General features: G+C 48.3%; 1 protein-coding gene across 2 annotated transcripts in view; it reads left to right on the forward strand.

The window, feature by feature from the left end:
* The window catches only part of plch2a (phospholipase C, eta 2a), a 268,571-nt gene extending 244,476 nt beyond the window's left edge, over positions 1-24,095 (forward strand). For both annotated transcript variants that reach the window (XM_072478060.1, XM_072478059.1), the window contains 2 exons: positions 4,499-4,835; positions 18,413-24,095. In XM_072478060.1, the coding sequence (XP_072334161.1) occupies positions 4,499-4,835; positions 18,413-20,226 (2,151 nt within the window). In that variant the 3' untranslated portion in view covers positions 20,227-24,095. The remainder of the gene's footprint in view (positions 1-4,498; positions 4,836-18,412) is intronic.
* Positions 24,096-24,208: the final 113 nt, after the last annotated feature.

Consider the following 24,208-nt stretch of genomic DNA (forward strand, 5'->3'; position numbering starts at 1 on the left):
AACTGGCCGAACAAGAGGAATGATGTGCAGCTGACAGAAATTTTTACAAAGCTCAGCTAAGATAATCTTAATGTCAAGCAGAAGCCAACAGGAGTAAGAATTTGGCTGTCAGTCAGACAGAATGCCTTTAATAAAAGCAACATTCTGCTATAAATATGAAATGTAAACGGAAAATGCTAGATAAACTCAGCAGGTCTGGCAGCATTGGTGAAGAGCGAAATAGAGTTTAAAGTTTTGAGTCCATTTATATCCCTAGAATCCCAACAGTGCAGATGCAGGCCATTCGGCCCATCGGATCTGCCCCGATCCTCATAAAGAGCACCGGACCTAGGCCCACTTCTCCGCCCAATCCCAGTAACCCCACCTAACCTGCACATCTTTGGACACAAAGGGGCAATTTAGCATGGCTAATCTACCTAACCTGCACATCTTTGGACTGTGGGAGGAAACCGGAGCACCCGGAGGAAACCCACGCAGACACGGGGAGAACATGCAAACTCCACACAGACACCCAAGGCCGGAATTGAACCTGGGTCCCTGGTGCAGTGAGGCAGCAGTGCTAACCACTGTGCTATCTCGCCGCCTATAATGCTGCCAGACCTGCTGAGAATGTCTTTAATACTTGGTTCTATCTCCTATCGTGCACCCATTCCTTTTCTTCCTTCGTATCCTTTCCTTGGAGATTTCAGTAATGCTTTTATTCATATTTCCTTTAGCCCAAGTCCTTGACACCAGCCTCTTTGTTATACAAAGGAGTAAATTCTGACTTTGTGACAGTGTATTTATTAAAATATTAGAATTACCCATGAAACAATAAGCAATTGTTCCCAAAATAACCAACTCTCGATGGGCTGAATGGCCTCCTACTCTGCCATAAATCTATTTTTCTAAATGTTTTTTTTCCAATTAAGGGGCAATTTATCATGGCCAAGTCACCTACCCTGCACATCTTTAGGTTGTGGGGGTGAGACCCACGCAAACACGGGGAGAATGTGCAAACTTAACACGGACAGTACCCAGAGCCGGGATCGAACCTGGGTCCTCAGCGCCGTGAGGCAGCAGTGCTAACCGCTGCGCCACCGTGCCGCCCCAACTGTATCATGGATCCGTCTATGTTTTCCCGTGCTTCATTTATGCCTCATTTGTACCTTGGCATCTGAGCAGTCAATGGGATGGACTCCTGCTTTCTCGAAGAACTCCATCTTCGACTTCATCACAGGCTCTCCAACAGTGTCGTTACTCCCATGACGAAACATTCACTAAAGCCAAAATATTCCAATGTTCCATAACACATCCTCAGGTGAGGGTCTGGGTCCACTACCACTCAAACTGTTCCCAGCCGTGTCAGACCTGTAGCCCAAGTGGTTAGCACACTGGGCTAAATCACTGGCTTTGAAAGCAGACCAAGGCAGGCCAGCAGCGCGGTTCAATTCCCGTACCAGCCTCCCCGAACAGGCGCCGGAATGTGGCGACTAGCGGCTTTTCACAGTAACTTCATTTGAAGCCTACTTGTGACAATAAGCGATTTTCATTTCACGTCACCTCCGCCGTGATGTGACACAGTGCAAAATGTTCTTTCTTGACACAAGCCAGGTTGACAGACTCTGTAATTGTAGTGCTGTGCGTCTTCACAGTATGAGTGGGCAAAACATATCCTACACCCACTGCTACCTTTACCGAAACCCTGCTGCCAACACTGCTAACAACTGCTAAATGAACTACAGCATTAATGCACACCAGGTGGAACTTTTTTTTTTTTAAATTCCAATTACGGGGCAATTTAGCACGGCCCAATCTGCATATCTTTGGGTTGTGGGATGAGACCCACGCAGACACTGGGAGAATCTGCAAACTCCACACAGACACTGACCCGGGGCCAGGATCGAACCAGGGTCATCAGCACCGTGACCACTGCACCATCGGGCTGCCCATCACCGGTATATCTGAGTGTATTTATGCATTGGTGTATGTTTGTGTATCTTTATGTATATGCAACTGTTTATGGGTCTGAATTTAGTATGCGCATATGATGTGTGTATGGTGTGTGTGTATATGCTGTGTTTGTGTGTGTGTTGATGCTGGATGTGTGCTGTGTGTGTGAGAGAGTATGTGTGCTGTGTATGTGAGAGTGCGTGTGTGTGCTGTGAATATGAGAGAGTGTATGTGTTGTGAGTGTGCGTGTGCTGTGACTGTGTGTGTGTGCTGTGTGTATGTGTGTGCTATGAGTGTGTGTGTGCTGTGAGTGTGAGAGTATGCGTGTGCTGTGTGGACTGTGAATGTGAGTGTATGTGTGTGATGTGTGGATATGTGTGCTTTTAGTGTGTGTGAATGTGTGCACTGAGTGTGAGAGTATAGATGTGCTGTGAGTGTGTGTATGTGTGCTATGAGTGTGAGAGTATGTGTGCTGTGTGTATGTGTGTACGTGCTGTGAGTGTGAGAGTGTATGTGTGTGCTGTGTGTGTATGTGCGGACTGTGAGTGTGAGAGTATGTGTGTTCTGTGAGTGTGAGAGTGTATGTGCATGCTGTGAGTGTGAGAAAGTGTGTGTGTGTGCTGTGCGTGTGAGAAAGTGTGTGTGCTGTGAGTGGATGTGTGAGAAAGTGTGTTTGTGTGTTTGTGCTGTGAGTGTGCATGTGTGTGCTGTGAGTGTGAGAGAATGTATATGTGCGTGTGTATGTGTGTGAGTGTGTGTTGTGCTGTGAGTGTGAGAGTGTTTGTGCTGTGTGTGTGTGTGGGTACGTGTTTTGTCCAACGTTCATCGGGGTACGGTTTGATTCAGCACAGTGGTGTAAACCAGGCAGTAATGAAGCTCCTTAAACCTCACCCACACTTTGAAGTCAGTGATATGAATATTGTGTGATATGTAAAACAAGCTGCTGACTCACTGTCACCTGTTCCACACCATTGCACATCGTCGAAATTACCCTCAATTTGTCTGTTGAACCAGACAGGATGTGTACACAGAGCCTGTTAAATATTCAACAGAAAATTGTTATTCATTTTTTTGACTCATTTTATTTATTCTGCTGTTTATACCTGGTGTACTGATTGTAACCATTCCCAGTTTGGGCTTTGGTTCAAGAAATCTCCACCATCATTTGTGTCTGACGGTGTAAGAATGCTGGCTGAGTGATTAATGTACTCACTGCATTGAGCAACACTGAACCACACACAATCCCCAGCCGGGCGGGATTTCTGCCCCACCTGAACTACCTTGAAGCTGTCAGCACCAGTGAAACCGCCCCTCAGCCTTTTCCATGAGCTAGCACAACTATAATGGCCCGAAGGGTCTCCTTCGGTATTATACAAACCTACGCTTCAGTCCAATCGAATCTGGATGTGGGGGGGGAAAAAGCAGCATCTAGTTATTGAGGGTCTTTATTTTTTTAATATAAATTTAGAGTACCCAATTTTTTCCAAGAGGCAATTTAGCGTGGCCAATCCACCTACCCTGCACATCTTTTGGGTTGTGGGGGGGCGAAACCCACGCAAACACGGGGAGAATGTGCAAACTCCACACGGACAGTGACCCAGAGCCGGGATCGAACCTGGGACCTCGGCGCCGTGAGACAGCAGGGATAACCACTGCGCCACCGTGCTGCCCTATTGAGGGTCTTTAATCAGTTCGAGGCTATGTTGCTGTCATCGACAGATTAATATATTTATGGGGCACCTGGTTTTATGAATCCCAGCCAGACAGAATGTAGAGCAGCTCCTTTTCTGCACCAGCGCCCAGTGATGTCTTACTGATAGCACCGATGTACTATTTGGATGTTATTGATGCTATAACATTGATGCTATGTTAGTCATTGTGAGCCAGTGGGATGCAGTAATGCACAGGGAGGATCCACTGACACTGGTGGCCAGGGCTAATCAGTGATAGTAACGCCTCTCGCCCTACCATGGACTGACACACACCGACACCTTGCTACTGCTACTTCTTGAAATATTCCCCCTGACAATCTGATCCAATGGACTGAGCCCAATATGAATTATTGAAGAATACAGCAACTTGCGTTAGGGGCAGTTAGGGGAGATTTAATTGGGGGGGGGTTTCAAAATAATGCAGGGTCTTGGCAGATTAGATCAAGAGAAACGTTATAGTAGCAGAGCGGTTGGTAACCAGAGGAGACAGATTTAAGGTCACTGGCAAACCCACCAAGGGGGCGACGTGACGATAGCGTGTTTAAACGGTGAGTGGTGATCTGCAGTACTCTGGGCAGATTTCAGAGTAACTTTCAAAATGCTCAGAAAAGGGGGAAAATGTTCATCGGGCTATGGGGGAAGTGATGGGGAAGTGGGACCACAGTGATAACTCTTCCAAAGAGCTGGCGCAGTCATGGCAGGCTGAATGGCCTCGTTAGGTGCTTTACGATTCCGTGATTCATCAGACCCCCGATTCAAAATGGCCCGATGTTACATGTTGGGGGTCGCCGTGAGGTTAAGATTGATTCTTAAAATCAGGTTTCTTTTTGTGTTTTTGTTTGTCTTTCCCACAGATCAAGCAAGTCATGGGACTAAAGGGCCTTTTCCACAGAAATCCAAAGCAAGCTTCGCTCGACAGTCATGCTGCTGTACTGCGCACTCGCAAGCACTCTTTTAGCAGTCAGATCCTCCGCAGGACTGCCAGTGCCCCCACCAAAGGGCAACAGAAGAGCAAAAAGGGCTTTCCTCAAATCTTTCTCGATACCAAAGACTGCAGTTCAGAGGGAGCGAGTGAGTCTGACGACACGTCCCAGCCTCGGTTCAATCAGGACGCTGAATGTGCTGAGACTGCTCCGGAAGGTGCTGGAAGGGCTGGCACCGATGGGGGAGTGCAGACAGAGGCCTTTAAAGGTAAGGGGACGAGCCAGGGGTCGGGGGAAGGTCAGAAGCCACGTGCGACTGCGGGTGTGGTGTTTAGCGAGCCTCTAAGGCGGGCTCACCGAGTACGCATACTGGAGCCTGAGGAGCAGAGGCAAGGCGTGTTTACCAGGTGTGCCATAAATGGCTGCGGTAGGATTGGCATGGCCACCAATTGCATGAAATGCGTCATTGGTTCTAGGGAGAGCCCAGATCTAGAACGCAAGTGGAAGGAGCGTGTCCACCAGCCAGATTCCCTGGCAGCGGCCAAGCGGGCACGTCAGCGCGGTTCCTCCGAGAACGAACGGTTGATTCCCGCGGTGCAATGCCAACCCAAGCAGAGGTGGCGATGCCAGATTGTCCACGGTGTCGGTTGCAGCAGTGGAGAGGCCGACCAATTGGAGGTGACCGGCAAGGGCTGTGACTCACCCGAGTCTCAAAGCCTCGAGAACCTGAGTGGTCTGGAGCAGGCCTATCACTTGGCGCAGAACCCTCAGAAGTGTCCAGGCACCCTTCAACGTGAAATGAACTCTTTGTTTGTACAAAAGATGGAGGAAATCCGAAGCAAGTCTCCAATCTTTTCCACGGGTAAGACCTGAAAGGACCTTTTTGTTGACCCATCATTTGCTTTGTAGATCGTCCTGTTGCTCTGGCCAACATCATCCTGAACCCTCTTACCCGGCCAGAACACCATATAGATTTTGCCATCTGTTATCGCTTGAGAAAACCTTCACCGGAAGTGAAATGCAAAGTTAGAACTGTTTATTTTCTAGTTTCTCATGTGCCTGCCTAGCATTTCAAAGGATCCTTTCTTTCCTCTTAAAGGTTGTCTTCAATTGGTTCAAAGCAACCAAATGTGGTACCCATTTTTTGGTGGCTGTATGAATTTAGATTTCCTCAGGTTTTGGAGGGCAGAGATCTAAACGGTCTCCTTCCAACCATCTTGAACAGTCATAGTATCCCATTTTACATTCTGCCTGAGCCTTTCTTTGGAGCCAGGAACCTTGATCTCCTAATGCCTCCAAAGTGGAAAAGCAATGCACTGCCTGGTAATTTGATTGACAACGAGAATTATACTGCACCGACCCGCAAGATTTGATCTCTGCTGACATAGTTAATGTCACTCGGGGCTGGTATGTTAGCCAGGGTGGCCTTGGCAGAGTGTAGTGCCATTGTGCCTGTGATGCGGTGCAACCCTGACCACATGAATTCACCCAATCCTAACCAGACATTCATCCCATCAACAATTCTGAAAGGGTGGGGGGCAGGCTAGACGCAAGCACATTGTCCAGTTGAAGAGCCAAGAGCGAGGGGCCATAGACATCCAGGGGAAAGGTGAGAAACGTAAAACAGAGGGAAGAGAAACATCTTCACACCGGTAGAGCTGTGAGGCTATGGAATTCACTTCTGTTGACTTTGGCCGAGAACGTTCCTATTCTTCTCCAGTTTTCTCCTGAGTCTGGGACTGTGCAGGCCTTAATCATTCAGGTGTCTAAACCCCATGTCCATGGCATCAGCTGCCCTCTGTAATCAGGCCCTGGTATATCTGGGAGTGGGCAATTGTCCCAAAGCCAGAGAAGTGCCAGTTAAATGTTGATGATCCCCCCACCCCCCACTTGCCCTCACCATCCCAGAAGCGATTTTTAACCCCTCTTCAATCCAGCTGAAGGGGCTGGGGCAAAGTCGGGTGTTTAAGCTTCAAGATTTTCTGAATGGGTAGCTCTCACCCAATCCCATCAGTTCTCTGATGGCCAGGTCGGGTTAAAGTTGCCCCGACGTTGCTGTTTTAGGTTGAAGGAAGAACTGTGAGAATCTGACCTTTTACCTGGTGCCTCTTGAGTTCTGAGTGCGACTTGTCTGAATTCCTTGATGTGCTTCCTTTCTTGTCTTTTGCTTCCTAATGCGTTTAACAGTTTGTAATGTTCTGCCCTTGCTGCCACTTGCAGTGGACAACTGACTTGGAGAGCAACACAAAGGTAAAGTTCTGCTTCTCTTTAGATTTCTCCCTCTTGCTTCATTGAACCTGTCATTTAATTGGCTGACGAGCACTTACTTTCTAGCAGGAGTTGTACAAAGATGTCTCAATCTTGGGCCAAGCTGATGGGGGGAGGGGGGCGTTGGCAGGAGCTGGGATTGCCTTTAGCACACCTGTACCTAAGGAACAGGCCTGAAGGTGAGCCCAAAATCCAGGCCGACACTCGCAATGCATTACAGGGGGCATGTTGCACTGTTAAGAGTGCTGTTTTCTGGACGGGATGTTATAATTGAGATTCTATAACTGAGCTCTCAAACAATTGCAAAAGATTCAGAGCAAGGGAATTCCTGCGTGAGACCTGTCCCTCAACCGACGTCACGAAAACAGAGTTTCTGGCCATGTTCATGTTGCAGTGTGCAAATTAGCTGCCGCATTTCCGACATTTCAACGGTGCCTGTGCGTCAAAAAAGATCTTCATTGGCTCTAAAATGCTTTGGGATTTTCTGAGGTCATAATAATAATAATCGGTTATTGTCACACGTAGGCTTCAGTGAAGTTACCGTGAAAAGCCCCTAGTCGCCACATTCCGGCGCCGGTTCGGGGAGGCCGGTACGGGAATTGAACCCGCGCTGCTGGCATTGTCCTGCATTGCAAGTCAGCTATTTAGCCCACTGTGCTAAACCAGCCCCTCATGAATAGCACCATAGATGAGACGTAAATGTAAACTGCCCCAGAGGCTGTTACATACTTTAAAGGGATTTAACCTGAGGATCACCACACCCCAGGTGAGGGGCAAGGCCAGGAAGGCAGGGCCTTCATGAATAATCTCAGCTGATACAGGAATTGAATCCCATTGCTCTGCATCACGAACCAGCCATCCAGCCACCTGAGCTAAACCAACTCTATACATACGAACATAAGCACATAGGAAATAGGAGCAAGAGTAGGCCTTTCAGCCCCTTGAGCCAGCACCATCGTTCAGTCTAACCATGGCACTAATCTTCTACCTCAACTCTACTTGCCTGCCCAATTCCTTGATTCCCTTTGGAATCTACCCACCTCAGCTTTGACTACCCCCATCGGCTGAATATTAACGGCTCTCCGTGAGAGAGAACTCCTAAGTTTCACAACCCTGGGTAAAGAAATGTCTCCTCACCTCAGTTCTAAATGGCTCATACCCTCATCCTGAGTCTCCAGTTCCCTAGTTCTGGACTCTCCAAGCAGAAGAAAATGTCTGTCGACCCCTTCAAGAATTTTATGCTTCAACAAGGTCACCTCTCGTTCTCCTGAACGCCGTGACCTACGGGCCCATTTCTGTTCATCGGACAACGCCCCCACCCCAGCATGCAAGTCTTTCTGCCTTCCCCGTAAACTGTGGTGTAAATCGGCCTTGGGCGGTAGCAATCAATGCGGAGCTCACAGCCTCTTTTCCAATTTCCCTTTTCAATTGAAGTCAACGGGACAGCGAATTGGCCGGGGACGTGGAAGGATTTTTCATTGTCCATTTCGTGCCAACTCATTATACGGCCCTGAATGGGATGGGTTAGATCCCCCCCCACAGCATTGTCATTGGTAACAAGCAAAATCGCTAACTGGTCCTGTGCAACAATGATGCATCGAATCAGATTCCCCCTTCAGATTAAAGGAGAAAGGAAGCACCTATTCACACATTCAGGACGTCCCAAAGGGCTTTCCAGTCAATGGAGTGCAAGTTACCATTGTAATGTAGGGGGACGTGACCGTCATTTTTCCAACACCAAAACCACACACAAATTGCGGGGAGGGGCGGGGGGGGGAGGATTCTGCGATGAAGTCCCTAACCCTGAGAGTGATCGTTATTCCAGAACTAGAGTGGAACACCGTCCATTCCCCAGCATGGACCGTCCTCAGCTTTGAAACCAAAACTGGCCTGTTTGAGGGTTTCTGTTATCTTCCCGTCAGCAGTGCCCATTCTGATTGGTCCATGCTTGCAGCAGTAATGTTGTGTCCGAGTGGCCCAACGACCCCATTACATGTGGGCGGCACGGTAGCATTGTGGATAGCACTGTTGCTTCACAGCTCCAGAGTCCCAGGTTCGATTCCCGGCTTGGCTCACTGTCTGTGCGGAGTCTGCACGTTCTCCCCGTGTCTGTGTGGGTTTCCTCCGGGTGCTCCGGTTTCCTCCCACACTCCAAAAATGTGCAGGTTAGGTGGATTGGTCATGCTAAATTGCCCTTAGTGTCCAAAAGGTTGGGTTAGGTGGGGTTACGGGGATAGGGTGGTGGTGTGGGGATAGGGTGGAGGTCTGGGCTTAGGTAGGGTGCCCTTTCCAAGGGCCGGTGCAAGCTCGATGGGCTGAATGGCCTCCTTCTGCAGTGTAAATTCTATGATTCTATGAAGTATCTTCCGTCCCCAGTGTCCGTATTTCCACTGTCACTTGGTGCCTAGGCCTAGTGGTCACAGGTAAGGTCGGCTGAATGGCCTCCCTCGAGGCAGAATGGTTGGGACATCTTTGCCGAAACTCAGTTATGACTTCTAATTTAGGCATAGAAATCTTCTGTTTTAAATGACATAATTTTTAAACATTGCATTCTAGTACGAGTGACATTTTCAGTGAAGCCTTTCAAGCTTGCATGTTCTGAGTTTGTGTGTTCATTGGTGTTTTCCTAACTGCAATAGTGACTATGACTCAATAGGTCAAAGAGTAAAAGTGGTTCATTGGACACCAAACAGATACAGATATTATTATCATTCTGTACAGGGCAGCACGGTGGCGCAGTGGTTAGCACTGCTGCCTCACGCCGCCACGGTCCCGGGTTCAATCCCGGATCTGCTCCCCGTGTCTACGTGGGTCTCACCCCAAAACAATGTGCAGGGTAGGTGGATTGGCCACACTAAATTGCCCCTTAATTGGAAAAGAATTATTGGGTACTCTAAATTTATTATTTGTTTAGATTATTATGAACACACAGGAAAGGTCTGTTTGAAGGTTCATGCGAAGAGGATACTGTTCTAATGTGAGATAGTTACATAAATCATGAACACTAGTGGCCCAAATCCAGGTTGAACTCAAGTAGTACAAATCATGCATCACATGAGTGATCCACTGACACTGAGGGGTGAGAAATGATACATTTTTGTTGTATAAAAGAAGCTTTTCATCAACACGTTATAAGTTTTAGTTTGCAGGTATGTGTGCATGGTTGTGAATATGCACAGTTGCATGTGTGCATGATTGTGAGTGCGCACGTTATGAGTGTGCGCAGTTGCATGTGTGCATGGCATGGTTGTGAGTGTGCATGATGGTGTGTGTGTGTGTGCATGGTTGTGTGAGCATGTTTGAGTTTGCATATGGTGGTGTGCACATGGTTGTGTGTGCATGATTGTGAGTGTGCACAATTGCACATGTGTATGCCATGGTTGTGATTGTGCATGGTTGTGAGTGTGCTTGGTTGGGTGTATACATGGTTGCGAGTGTGCATGGTTGTGAGTGTGCTTGGTTGGGTGTATACATGGTTGCGAGTGTGCATGGTTGTGAGTGTGCAGTTGCATGTGTGCATGGTATGGTGTGTGTGCACGGTTGCATGTGTGCAGAGTTGCAAGCATGTGTGCGCATGGTTGTGCGCGCGTGTGGATTTGCATGTGCATGGTTGTGCATGTGCATGGTTCTGAATGTGCATGGTTCTGAGTGTAAATGGTTGTGAGTGTGCATGCTCCATGTGTGCACATTTCTGTTTGTGCATGGTTGTGAGTGTGCATGGTTGCGTGTGCTCACAGTTGCAAGTGTGCATGGTTGTGAGTGTGCATGGTTGTGTGTGTGCATTCATGTTCATTATCGAGTTCTTGACATTGTCCAAAGTTTGGGATGCACCCTCAGTGCGTTATAGCAGCTGGTGGCGCTGATAAGGTATCATATTGATCAGTTACAATGTCAAAAAAATACATCTGAACTGCTTTCAGCATCAAAAACCTTGGTCATACTAAGATGTGAAGTTCCAGGTGGAGATGTGAGCTCCCCCCAATAACGACTTCCAGAGTTGCCATAGTGGCCGGGAGGTGATGTGTGCTCGATCTTTCGTGGTCTGAACATGAGGAATCTTAGATTGTTCATTAACATTGAGTCTGCCGCAGATAGACAGGTGACGTGATGGGAATACATCACTAATCATTGTGCAGCACATTTCCCTTTAACATTTCATCAGGCTATGGTTCCAGAATAGCAATGACCCTCCAATACCTGCAGCTGCATTGCGGGCTTCATTAAATCTTTCGGCGGAAGCATGTAAAACATCGCTAACTTGTGTGGCATTTTGGAAAGAAATTGAACACGAGCCAAATGTCATCCAATCGATGCCATTTAAATTAAGCCGGGGTAAACAACAGCAAGCAAAGTTCAACAGTCACATCTTTGTGTGGCAGGGACCTGCGGCAGTGGCCAGCCCTTGTACAGGCAAAGTAACTATTGCCACAAAAGTTGGAGAAACACCAACAGCACTGGGGAAGCAAACGCGTGATGTTTTCATGATGCCCGGAAGTGGAAGGAGGCAATGATTCCAAAAGGAAATCGGCCGGCCGCTTGAAGGAAATAAACTTGTGGGGCATCAGAGATGGAGCGGGCAGAGAAAGATTCAGTTACCATGCTTCACACAGACAGTATCTCACCCTTAGCCTTCCTGGTGCCTTTTTTAAAAGAATTTGCTGGATTTGCACATTAAATATCCATTAAACCTGCTACTGAAAGTTAGCGGGTTTAATTAACAGCGTACGTGCTTTCTTAACAATGTGGTAATTGGTATCGACTGTCAGTCAATCTCTAACCCAAAAAGGGAACAATTTAACTTGATGAGGTCCATTACTGCAACTAGTCAATTATTGTTAGAGATTTTAAAAATTGTGAATTTTATATTTCCTTTCCTACTCTTATTTCATACCTAATCCCTCTCCTTTTTTCTCCTTCAATATCTGATTTGAATCTTACTCACATTCCTTTTCCATTCACGCCTCTATCTCAATCTTTAAATCTCATTGTTTAAGGAGATAGACTATTGGCCCCATTACTCTTACTCACTGTCATCAGCTCCACACTTCCAGCAGTTTTCAGTGTAAACCTTTTTGAACTGAAGGATTTCGGAAAGGCCTTATCTAAGGACATTCCGAACGGGTGCCCTGTTCCAGGAAGGTTTGGCCCATTGCATTTTGCTGTGTCGGGCTGCACGGTGCTATGCTGATTGATGTTGTGTGTTTCTGGAATGTGTTGGGCTGTGCCATGTTGTGTTGGACAATGCTGTGCTGTGTTTTTTTTTAAATTTTAGAGTACCCAATTCATTTTTTCCAATTAAGGGGCAATTTAGCGTGGCCAATCCACCTACCCTGCTCATCTTTGGGCTGTGGGGGCGAAACCCACACAAACACGGGGAGAATGTGCAAACTCCACACAGACAGTGACCCAGAGCCGGGATCGAACCTGGGACCTCGGCACCGTGAGGCAGCGGTGCTAACCACTGTGCCACCGTGCGGCCCTAGTGCTGTGCTGTGTTGCACTATGCTATGCTGTGTTGGACTGTTGTCATGTTGTGTTGGACCGTGCTGTGTTGTGTTGAACTGTGCTTACTGTGTTGGACTGTGCCGTGTTGTATTGGACTGTGCCGTGTTGTATTGGACTGTGCCGTGTTGTGTTGGTCCATGCTATCCTGTATTTTACTGTGCTGTCCTGTGTTGGACTGTGCTGTCCTGTGTTGGACTGTGCTGTCCTGTGTTGGACTGTGCTGTCCTGTGTTGGACTGTGCTGTCTTGTGTTGGACTGTGCTGTCTTGTGTTGGACTGTGCTATCTTGTGTTGGACTGTGCTATCTTGATTTGGACTACTGTCTTGTGTTGGACTGTGCTGTGTTGCACTGTGCTGTGTTGCACTGTGCTGTTGGACTGTGCCGGGATGTGTTGGACTCTGCTGTGATGTGTTGGATCGTGTGGTGTTATGTTGGACTCTGCCGTGTTGTGTTGGACTGTGCCATGTTGCGTTGAACTGTGTCGTGTTGCGTTGGACTGTGTCGTGTTGCGTTGGACTGTGCCGTGTTGTGTTGGACTGTGTCGTGTTGTGTTGGACTGTGCCGTGTTGCGTTGGACTGTGCCGTGTTGCGTTGGACTGTGCCGTGTTGCGTTGGACTGTGCCGTGTTGCGTTGGACTGTGTCGTGTTGCGTTGGACTGTGTCGTGTTGCGTTGGACTGTGACGTGTTGCGTTGGACTGTGACGTGTTGCGTTGGACTGTGACGTGTTGCGTTGGACTGTGACGTGTTGCGTCGGACTGTGACGTGTTGCGTTGGACTGTGCCGTGTTGCGTTGGACTGTGCCGTGTTGCGTTGGACTGTGCCGTGTTGTTTTCATAGAATTTACAGTGCAGAAAGAGGCCATTCAGCCCATCGAGTCTGCACCGGCTCTTGGAAAGAGCACCCTACCCAAGGTCAACACCTCCACCCTATCCCCATTACCCAGTAACCCCACCCAACACTAAGGGCAATTTTGGACACTGAGGGCAATTTAGCATGGCCAATCCACCTAACCTGCACATCTTTGGACTGTGGGAGGAAACCTACGCACACACGGGGAGGATGTGCAGACTCCGCACAGACAGTGACCCAAGCCGGAATCGAACCTGGGACCCTGGAGCTGTGAAGCAATTGTGCTATCCACAATGCTACCGTGCTGCCTACGGACTGTGCCGTGTTGCGTTGGACTTTGCCGTGTTGTGTTGGACTGTGCCGTGTTGCGTTGGACTGTGCCGTGTTGTGTTGGACTGTGCCGTGTTGCGTTGGACTGTGCCGTGTTGCGTTGGACTGTGTCGTGTTGCGTTGGTCTGTGTCGTGTTGCGTTGGTCTGTGTTGTGTTGCGTTGGTCTGTGTCGTGTTGCGTTGGACTGTGTCGTGTTGCGTTGGACTGTGTCGTGTTGCGTTGGACTGTGTCTTGTTGCGTTGGACTGTGTCGTGTTGCGTTGGACTGTGTCGTGTTGCGTTGGACTGTGTCGTGTTGCGTTGGACTGTGTCGTGTTGCGTTGGACTGTGTCGTGTTGCGTTGGACTGTGTCGTGTTGCGTTGGACTGTGCAGTGTTGCGTTGGACTGTGCTGTGTTGCGTTGGACTGTGCCGTGTTGTGTTGGACTGTGCCGTGTTGTGTTGGACTGTGCCGTGTTGTGTTGGACTGTGCCGTGTTGTGTTGGACTGTGCCGTGTTGTGTTGGACTTTGCCGTGTTGTGTTGGACTTTGCCGTGCTGTGTTGGACTTTGCCGTGTTGTGTTGGACTGTGCCGTGTTGTGTTGGACTTTGCCGTGTTGTGTTGGACTGTGCTGTGTTGTGTTGGACTTTGCCGTGTTGTGTTGGACTGTGCCGTGCTGTGTTGGACTTTGCCGTGTTGTGTTGGACTGTGCCGTGTTGTGTTGGACTGTGCCGTGTTGCGTTGGACTGTGCCGTGTTGCGTTGGACTGTGCCGTGGTGCGTTGGACTGTGCCGTGGTGCGTTGGACTGTGCCGTGTTGTGTTGGACTGTGCCGTGTTGTGTTGGACTGTGCCGTGTTGTGTTGGACTTTGCCGTGCTGTGTTGGACTGTGCCGTGCTGTGTTGGACTTTGCCGTGTTGTGTTGGACTGTCCCGTGTTGTGTTGGACTGTGTCGTGTTGTGTTGGACTTTGCCGTGTTGTGTTGGACTGTCCCGTGTTGTGTTGGACTTTGCCGTGTTGCGTTGGACTGTGCTGTGTTGTGTTGGACTGTGCCGTGTTGTGTTGGACTGTGCCGTGTTGCGTTGGACTTTGCCGTGTTGCGTTGGACTGTGCTGTGTTGTGTTGGACTGTGCCGTGTTGTGTTGGACTGTGCCGTGTTGTGTTGGACTGTGCCGTGTTGTGTTGGACTGTGCCGTGTTGTGTTGGACTGTGCCGTGTTGTGTTGGACTGTGCCGTGCTGTGTTGGACTGTGCTGGGTTGCGTTGGACTGTGCCGTGTTGCGTTGGACTGTGCCGTGTTGTGTTGGACTGTGCTGGGTTGCGTTGGACTGTGCCGTGTTGTGTTGGACTGTGCCGTGTTGTGTTGGACTGTGCTGGGTTGCGTTGGACTGTGCCGTGTTGTGTTGGACTGTGCCGTGTTGTGTTGGACTGTGCCGTGTTGTGTTGGACTTTGCCGTGTTGTGTTGGACTGTGCCGATTGTGTTGGTCTTTGCCGTGTTGTGTTGGACTTTGCCGTGTTGTGTTGGACTTTGCCGTGTTGTGTTGGACTTTGCCGTGCTGTGTTGGACTTTGCCGTGCTGTGTTGGACTGTGTCGTGTTGTGTTGGACTTTGTCGTGTTGTGTTGGACTGTGCCGATTGTGTTGGTCTTTGCCGTGTTGTGTTGGACTTTGCCGTGTTGTGTTGGACTTTGCCGTGTTGTGTTGGACTTTGCCGTGTTGTGTTGGACTTTGCCGTGTTGTGTTGGACTTTGCCGTGCTGTGTTGGACTGTGCTGGGTTGCGTTGGACTGTGCTGGGTTGTGTTGGACTGTGCCGATTGTGTTGGTCTTTGCCGTGTTGTGTTGGACTTTGCCGTGTTGTGTTGGACTTTGCCGTGTTGTGTTGGACTTTGCCGTGCTGTGTTGGACTTTGCCGTGCTGTGTTGGACTGTGCTGGGTTGCGTTGGACTTTGCTGTGTTGCGTTGGACTTTGCCGTGCTGTGTTGGACTTTGCCGTGCTGTGTTGGACTGTGCCGTGTTGCATTGGACTTTGCCGTGCTGTGTTGGACTGTGCCGTGCTGTGTTGGACTGCGCGGTGCTGTGTTGGACTGTGCAGTGTTGCGTTGGACTGTGCAGTGTTGCGTTGGACTGTGCCGTGCTGTGTTGGACTTTGCCGTGCTGTGTTGGACTGTGCCGTGCTGTGTTGGACTGTGCCGTGCTGTGTTGGACTGTGCCGTGCTGTGTTGGACTTTGCCGTGCTGTGTTGGACTTTGCCGTGTTGTGTTGGACTTTGCCGTGTTGTGTTGGACTGTGCTGGGTTGCGTTGGACTTTGCTGTGTTGCGTTGGACTTTGCCGTGCTGTGTTGGACTGTGCTGGGTTGCATTGGACTTTGCCGTGCTGTGTTGGACTGTGCCGTGCTGTGTTGGACTTTGCCGTGCTGAGTTGGACTGTGCCGTGTTGCGTTGGACTTTGCCGTGCTGTGTTGGACTTTGCCGTGCTGTGTTGGACTGTGCTGGGTTGCGTTGGACTGTGCCGTGTTGCGTTGGACTGTGCCGTGTTGCGTTGGACTTTGCCGGGTTGCGTTGGACTGTGCCGTGTTGCGTTGGACTGTGCCGTGTTGCGTTGGACTGTGCCGTGTTGCGTTGGACTGTGCCGTGTTGCGTTGGACTGTGCCGTGTTGCGTTGGACTGTGCCGTGTTGCGTTGGACTGTGCCGTGTTGCGTTGGACTTTGCCGTGCTGTGTTGGACTGTGCCGTGTTGCGTTGGACTGTGCTGTGTTGTGTTGGACTGTGCCGTGTTGCGTTGGACTGTGCCGTGTTGCGTTGGACTGTGCCGTGTTGTGTTGGACTGTGCCGTGTTGTGTTGGACTGTGCCGTGTTGAGTTGGACTGTGCCGTGTTCTCTTTCATTACAGAAGCAGCTCCTGCTGTCAAGTTAAAGTCTGTTAGTTTTAATAACCCAAGTGTTTCCACTTGCAAATTATAACTGTCTGCATAAACTGGCCTATTGAGTTTATTTGACACCTCGAGGGGAAGAGTATTCCAGATCAGTGACATTTTCAAATTGCAAGAGATACAATAATTGGTTTATGAAAGACCTTTAACAGAGCATGTGTCTTTCAAAACAAAAAATACAAATTGCTTTTTTTCAAAGGCACAAATCTGCCTCTCCACAAAATCTCCTTACATTGGAGATGTTGCTGAGGTCTTACAGGAGTAAATGTGCTGGGGGAGTTGGCTGGCGCACCGTCTGGGAGGGTAGCTTCAGGCATTCAGCAAAGTTAAAATGCCTGATGTCCTGCTCACTCATTGTGCTGGGTTTAAGGAGATCGCTCAGCAATCGGTGTTGCGGGTACATGCGGCTTGCAGAGTTATTCCCAGTCAAGCTGCAAGCTGAGCGAAAGGAACTGGGACAGGGTGAACACTGTGGTTGAAGACATGTGCCTGCCTGCGGCTCCTGTTGGTGGTTTGTGTGCACAGACTTGTGGCTCACCCAGAGCATTGTACTGTTTCCCCTGGGGTGGACGTGGACACTTGCTGACCAGGCCTATATGTAAAATATGGAACAATGCGTTCATGATCACCCGTGGAGCTAAACCCCTCACCTGAACAACAGCCTTGAGCAGAGAGCAGGAAGAAACAGGACAGAATTTTTTTTTTAAATTGCTGGAAATCTGGCATAAAAACAGAACATGCTGGAGGACACCCATGCATTCGCAGAAGGTGCATCACCTATCTCTTTATCTCCTCCCTCCTCACTGCCCAAGGCCCCAAACACTCCTTCCAGGTGAAGCAGCGTTTCACTTGTACCTCCTTTAACTTGGCCGACTGTATTCGCCGCACCCAGTGAGGTCTCCTCGACTTTGGGCCGACTAAACACAGACTGGGTGACCGCTTTGCAGAACACCCTCCTGCAGTCCGCAAGCACGATGCCGACCTCCCTGTCGCTTGCCTCAGGTCCACATGCCACCCTTGCCCTGCTGCAATGTTCCAGTGAAGCCCAGTGCAAACTGGATGAACATCTCTCGATTAGGCACTTTACAGCTTCCTGCACTCACCATTGAGCTCACCAACTTCGGACTGTGAGCTTTCCCCTCCATCTTGTCCTCTTTATTTTAAATCCAATATGTGTCCCAGCGCAACCCCCCCCACCACCCCCCACCGCATAACCCCCCCCCCCCCCCCACCCCCCCACATACACTTCCTGACAGGGCCACCCGTCATTATTTTCACAGAGCTCTGATCTTTGTTCTGCTATTAACACATTCTGCCATTGTACCTTTATGCCACTATCAGCACTGTCTACAGTCCTTAACACTGCCATTAACACTTATTTGTCCAACCCAATTGTCGACTCTTTCCTCAGCTCCCTCTTATTGCTGACCTATTTGGCTCCACTCCATCTCTTTTTAAACAATTTTCCTGATTAAGGGGCAATTTAGCATGGCCAATCCACCTAACCTACACATCTTTGGGTTGTGGGGGTGAGACCCACGCAGACGCGGGGAGAATGTGCAAACTCCACACGGACAGTGACCCGGGGCCGGGATCGAATCCGGGTCCTTGGCGCCGTGAGCCAGCATTGTTAACCACTGCACTACCGTGTTGCCCCTCCCCATCTCTAACAATATCAAATCCATCACATTCCCCCCTCTCTTTAGCTCTGAAGAAGAGTCGCACGGACTCGAAACATTAACTCTCTCCACAGGCGGAGCGTTTTTCCAGCACTTTCTGTTTTTATTTCGGAAAAAAAAAAAAATACTTTGAGAACAGTTCCTGAAAACTTATGTCCTAACTTTAGTGATGCCAGAAAAGAGTTTGGCTTTGTGGCTCTTCCTGATTTCTGTTCATTGAGCTGGTCCCCTCACAGCGGCTGGTGTGGCAGTGTGGTGAAGGTCGATTGATATTTATTGATTGTTTTCCTCTCTTCTCCTTGCAGGTGTCCAGCCATTCTCCCATCCCGGTCCAAGCATTTCCATGCACACTCTTGAAACTATTACTGAAGAATCTATGCATTTTGAGGATAGAACTTGCACTGACTCCCAGCAGATGTCTTCATCTACTGTGAGCAGCTCCAGAGAAGAAACCACCAACTCAGAAGAACGTCTCGTTACAGAAAGCAGCCCGTCACCACCGAAAGCCAAGAAAGTCCCTACCAATAATAACCGAGCAATAAAGGTCCCAGAGGCATCTCTTCATGAGGAAAAATTGGGAAATGGAGCTGTTTGCATGGGCACGGATCTCCTCATAGGCAGCATCAAGCAAAAGGAGACCCTTCACGCTGACATCTGTGTTACATCAAATCTCCATGAAGATTCTCAGGATGATGATAAAGCTTCCCATTTTTCTGATGGCAACACAAACTCATGCACTCCCATCAATCACTTCACAACCCCAATGAGCTCTTCTCAAAACCCAAAAGGCCAGGACAAGGAAAGAGCTGGCCTCCTCATTGACAATCTGGCTGAGCTCGATGATTTACCCGCAGGAGCCTCAGCCAATAATCCTGTTCAGGGAGCATCTGGTGACAGATTGGACGGCAGCGAGCTAGACGAGTCTCAGAAAGGCCCTATGAGTGACTTATTCCCCAGTTCTTCACCACAAGCGGCTCAAAGCAGGTGTGACAAAAGTAGCCCTGGTTGTCAAGTGAGGAACAGTGTTCACCCTGACATGGTGTGGAGCGTTAGTTGTGATGGGCGTGTGATGGAAAGTCAACAGCCATTGTTGATGACTCCTATCCAACTATGTGCATCTCCAGTGCCTGCAGTGTCATCAGACGTGACCATAAATGATAGAATCTGGTGTAAATTGGATTCTGGGAACCACAGGGATAGCATGTCCTCATCATCCAGTATGTCATCAAATGACACGGTCATTGACTTGTCGCTGCCCAATTTGGCTCGGAAGAGTTTATCTGACCTCAGCAGCAGGCAGAACGAAACTTTGGAAGGGCTTTTGATAGATAAACGGATAAGACCTCGATCAGCTACAAATGGTCATGAAATGCTCACTAAAGTTAGCAAAAGCAAGTCTAATCCCAATTTAAGATCTGATGGCGACCAGCAACAAGTTGATGACTTTCCACCAAAGCCTTTGGCTAAATCATCACCAATTCCCTGCCAGTCAAGCTCAAGGCGACACACCTGGAGTAGACTGTACATGGAAAGCCTCAAACAGTCTTCCCCAACTCTAAAATCAATAACGCAAAGCAAAAAGGTAGCAGATAGTCCTAGCATATCAAAAAGCCTAGGTGACCTGACTTCCGATGATATCGTGCCCAGCTTTGACAGCAAGTACAAGAGCATCAGCCGGAACTTTATCACAAGGCCCATGCGGGAGCAACGCCGGGCAGCCGGGCTGAGGAGACTTGTCCAGGACAATTTGACAGAGCAGCTGAAGAGGATCACAAGCTTCGAGCGGGAGAACGACATCACTTCTCCCACCGCCGATCAGTCTCCAGAGAGTGACGAAACCAGCCCACTCGTCCTGCGCAGATCTTCGTCGCGGAGCCAAAGCCGGGTGCGGTACATCGCAAACCGGGCGAAGCAAGCACAGGAGCGGCAGCGGCTGTGGAACCTGGGGCACAGCAACCCGTCCAGCGTGCTGGAAGAGAGGGGCAACCCGGAGGGGGCCTGCTCTGACCCCAGGAGCATTTGCACGGACTTAGCCTTGCCCTGCCAAGTCACAGAGGAAGTCAAGGTCCCGCAAACCACTGGCACCGAGGCGGAAGTCTTCTTCATGCTCAAACTTTAAGACCCGTTGCAAGGAGAACTTACTGAGGGCAAAGAAACGGAATTGCCAACGGGCTTCAGGAATGATCATGAGATGTTTCACTCCAAGAGTGGCACTGAGGGCAACAACCTTAGGAATGGGTCCAACTTTAAAAAAGCTGGAAGTTGTACTTATTTATTAATGTTGCACTTCCCGTGTGCCATACTTTGCACAGATCATGCTGTTTGCACTGCGATTTGAAACCTTTTACAATACGAGTGCAAATTGGTGCAGAATCGAGCACTAAATATTGCACAAAAAGAGCAAAGGGAGAGAGGAGAGTGAGAGTTAGCGAGAGACGGAAAATAAACTCAGTTCCTCAGCGCTTGTGAGAAACTATGTCTTCCTCCTCTAGGTGGGAACGTAAAACATGTGGCAGCGTTGTGTAATATCTAATACTACTCATTTCGAGTCGAAGATCAGGCAAACGTGTCTCCAATTCCTCAGCATTGTCATCGAATTTGAGGCCCCTATTGGGAGACATCTACAGCAGTGAAATGTCGGAATTATTTTTTAAAACGGTGTGTGTGTGTGTGTGTGTGTGTAAAGATAAAATTGCACGATTATATTGATTTTATTTAAAATAGAATTATTTTAGATTGTTTCAAAAGGAATATCACCAAAAACATTGAGAAAAGGTTCTGCTGTGCATTTAATAAATGTGCAGCAGTGTGTATGAATTGTACTTTCCCAAAATAGCTCTGATCAATTTTTTTTAATGTGTTGCATGTTTTTTAATGTTTGATTTGTGATTTTAATATACAGTATGACTTCCAAAGTGTAGATTTAAATTCCATCCACAAATTGTACCCAGGGCAGTTGCTCTGGATGCGATGATTATTGTACTAACCCAGTCCGCAGCCAGCTGTAACTATACGAATGTTCTCAGGAGGTACATCAGGTTAATATTCAGTTGTTTGAAGCTGGGCGGCATGGTGACGCAGTGGTTCGCACTGCTGCCTCACGGCGCCGAGGACCCGGGTTCGATCGCACCCCTGGGTCACTGTCCGTGTGGAGTTTGCGAATTCTCCCTGTGTCTGCGTGGGTCTCACCCCCACAACCCAAACTAGTGCAGGGTAGGTGGATTGGCCACGCTAAATTGCCCCTTAATTGGGAAAAAAATAAATAATTGGTTACTCTGAATTTATACGAAGAAAAAAAAGTTGTTTGAAGCTTCCTGGAGGCCTAGTGGACAAAGGCTCCTTCCAGCCACCCAGAGCAGGTCAGCCAAGGTTCGAACCTTGGCCTGTGCTGGGTGAGCTGATGTCAAATTGGGCTGCATGTTTTGGCAAAATAAATTGCTCTTCTGGGCTCCGGAGGACAGAAATCAGCCCCTGATCACTCTACATCGTAGCGAGTTCATACGTGCCTAGGTGTGGACATTGGGACACTGAGGAAGAGAATTGCAGATTTCCGCTACCCTTTGTGTGAAGATGTGCTTCCTGGCTTCAAGCCCGAATGGCCTGCTTCTAAATTTAAGGTTATGTCCCCTTGTACCGGACCTCTTCACAAGACTTCCTCTCCATCTACCCTCCTTTTAAACAACTTGATCAGGTCGCTCCTTTCTCTAGAGAACACAAGTCTGAACTAAGCAGTGACCCACTCCACGACGTCATCAAGGACAGATGCTTGGGTGAGGTAGCAGAAAGAGATTTACCCTCACAAAGGGATCAGTGATCCCGAGTTCCTCTGGGTTTCTCAATCTGCTGTCAGAACTTTAACATGAGACTGATGGTAGCATCATGGAAATGGCATAGACCCAGTTACGTGAGGCCGCCATCACCTCTGCCACTTTATAAGTTGCCTTGCAAAGTCAAAGACCCAATTGTCCCTTATAAAGTAAATGGCTGGTCAGGGGCGGGGACCCTGTAGACACCTCTAGCCCAGGACGGGGACCCATTGCACGCTGAGCATGATTAACCTGTGGTAGTCACACAACACAAGGATAATGGAGGCATTGGCTAAGCAAATTTATCATTGAACCGACAACAGAACTCAGTCTGGAGATGAGGAAACGTTCCTACGATGGAGAGCTTTGGCATTCTTCCCTGTTTTTCCATATTCCTTTTGCCATTTCAGTCTCCTGAGCAAGGCTGTGCCTAATGGGTTGCCTGTCCAATGCTCACTTCATCGCTCAGCACAGTTACATCAGTTCAATGGCCTATTATCCTGTTTGATCCAGCAGTGGACACAACAACAACAAAAGCAATCACTTACGTTTATAAAATGCCGTTAAAACTGAAACATCCCAAGGCACTTAAAAAGGACCGTTAACAGACAAAATCTGTCACTGAGCCAGGTAAGAACATACTGGGATATGTGTCCAAAGATTGGTGAAGGAGCTCAGCTTTAACGAGCATCATAAGGGTGGTTAAGGACAGAAATCTCAGAGCTAAGGGCCCTGGAGCCTGAACAGGGGCTGTCAATGGTGGAGTGCTGAAAATTGAGAATGCTCAGGAGGCCAGAAAGGGAGGGATACAGGGAGGTTTTTGCAGCTGAAGAACATTGCATTAAGGGAGACGGCAAGCCAATAATCACCTCAGGAAATGAGAAAAAGAACATAGTGGTGAACGTTACGTAGAATTATATTACATGGAATGTAGAGTATAGAGCAGGCCATTGACCCCAACTGGTCTATGCCAGTGTGTTTATGCCCCATCACCAATCTTACACCCTACCTGCCTATCTCTTTCCCCTTCATCTGTTTATCTAGCTTCTCTTTGATTGTATCTACTGCATGCTGTGTGCTTCAGCCACTCCCTGTGGTGGCAAGCTCCACATTCGAATTACTCATCGGGAAAGACATTTTCTTATGAATTCTTTATTGAATTTATTAGTCACTCTTTTACATTTATTGCCGCGAGGTGTGGTCTCCCCTTCAAGCAGAAACATCTGTAAATCCCTTTATAGAATTTTATCTGTTGGACCCTGTCATAATTGTAAAGGCTTCTGTCAGGTCAAACCCCCCCAGGCTTCTCCTTTTTAGAGAGAAGAACACCAGCTTGGTTAACCTTCCCTGGCGGTCTTAACCCCTCGGTTCTGGTATCATCCAAGTTTCGTTGTTGTCGCTTAGTTTGCAGTAACGCAGCAGGAGGGAGGCAGTATCCTTACTAATTGCTCTCATCAGCTCCCTGTCCAAATATCTCTCGGGCGCCCAGAGGAACTGCAAAAGAAAACCTATGCCGTGCGTTCTACCACTGACAGATCTCTTAACTGGTGTGAGAATTGAACTTCGCAGTTCAATGAGAATTGATTTAATTTTGTTTCGAATGGACGAGCCAAACAGTAGGGATCAGAAAGTTAAACAGTAACACTTTAATATTTCATACATGTTTTACCACTTATTCCAAGAACTTTTGCCTCTGATTTTTATTTTTATTTTATTTTACGAACTGTGAACCTTTCAAATAGATCACCTTGCACTGCCCCCCCCCCCCCCCCCTTGCATGATGTATTATTTCAACCAGAGATATTCTACATGTTGTTGATATTTAAGCTTTTCACAAATAAAATGCAAAGGAGCCAAGTTTTAGGACTGAAATATATCCTGGGAACATGTTTGATTTTAGTTGTTTTATTATTAATTGTCTGATCAAAAGTAATAATTAAATGTTTCAGGTTGTGAAATGAAAATGTTTTGTTTCCAGATACCTTGGATGTAATATTTCAATCGATGCACAGTATCTTCCATGTACATTATTGAGAATCATGAATGTGTTATGTCCACATGGCAAAAAAAATACAGAATACAAATATGTAACTTCCTACCACTTTGATAATTCTGCAGCAGCTATCTGCGATTTTAAACACCATTTGTAATTAAACTATTATACCAAGCGAATAAAATGCAATGGAGTTTGTTGTCATTGTTCTTATTTTGGTTTGTCACTCCTCCCCCACCATGCCATGCACCCCATCCAGTCTGACCAATAATAATATAATAATCTTTATTGTCACAAGTAGG

This window comes from Scyliorhinus torazame, chromosome 16 (assembly GCF_047496885.1).
Source record: "Scyliorhinus torazame isolate Kashiwa2021f chromosome 16, sScyTor2.1, whole genome shotgun sequence".
NCBI lineage: Eukaryota > Metazoa > Chordata > Chondrichthyes > Carcharhiniformes > Scyliorhinidae > Scyliorhinus > Scyliorhinus torazame.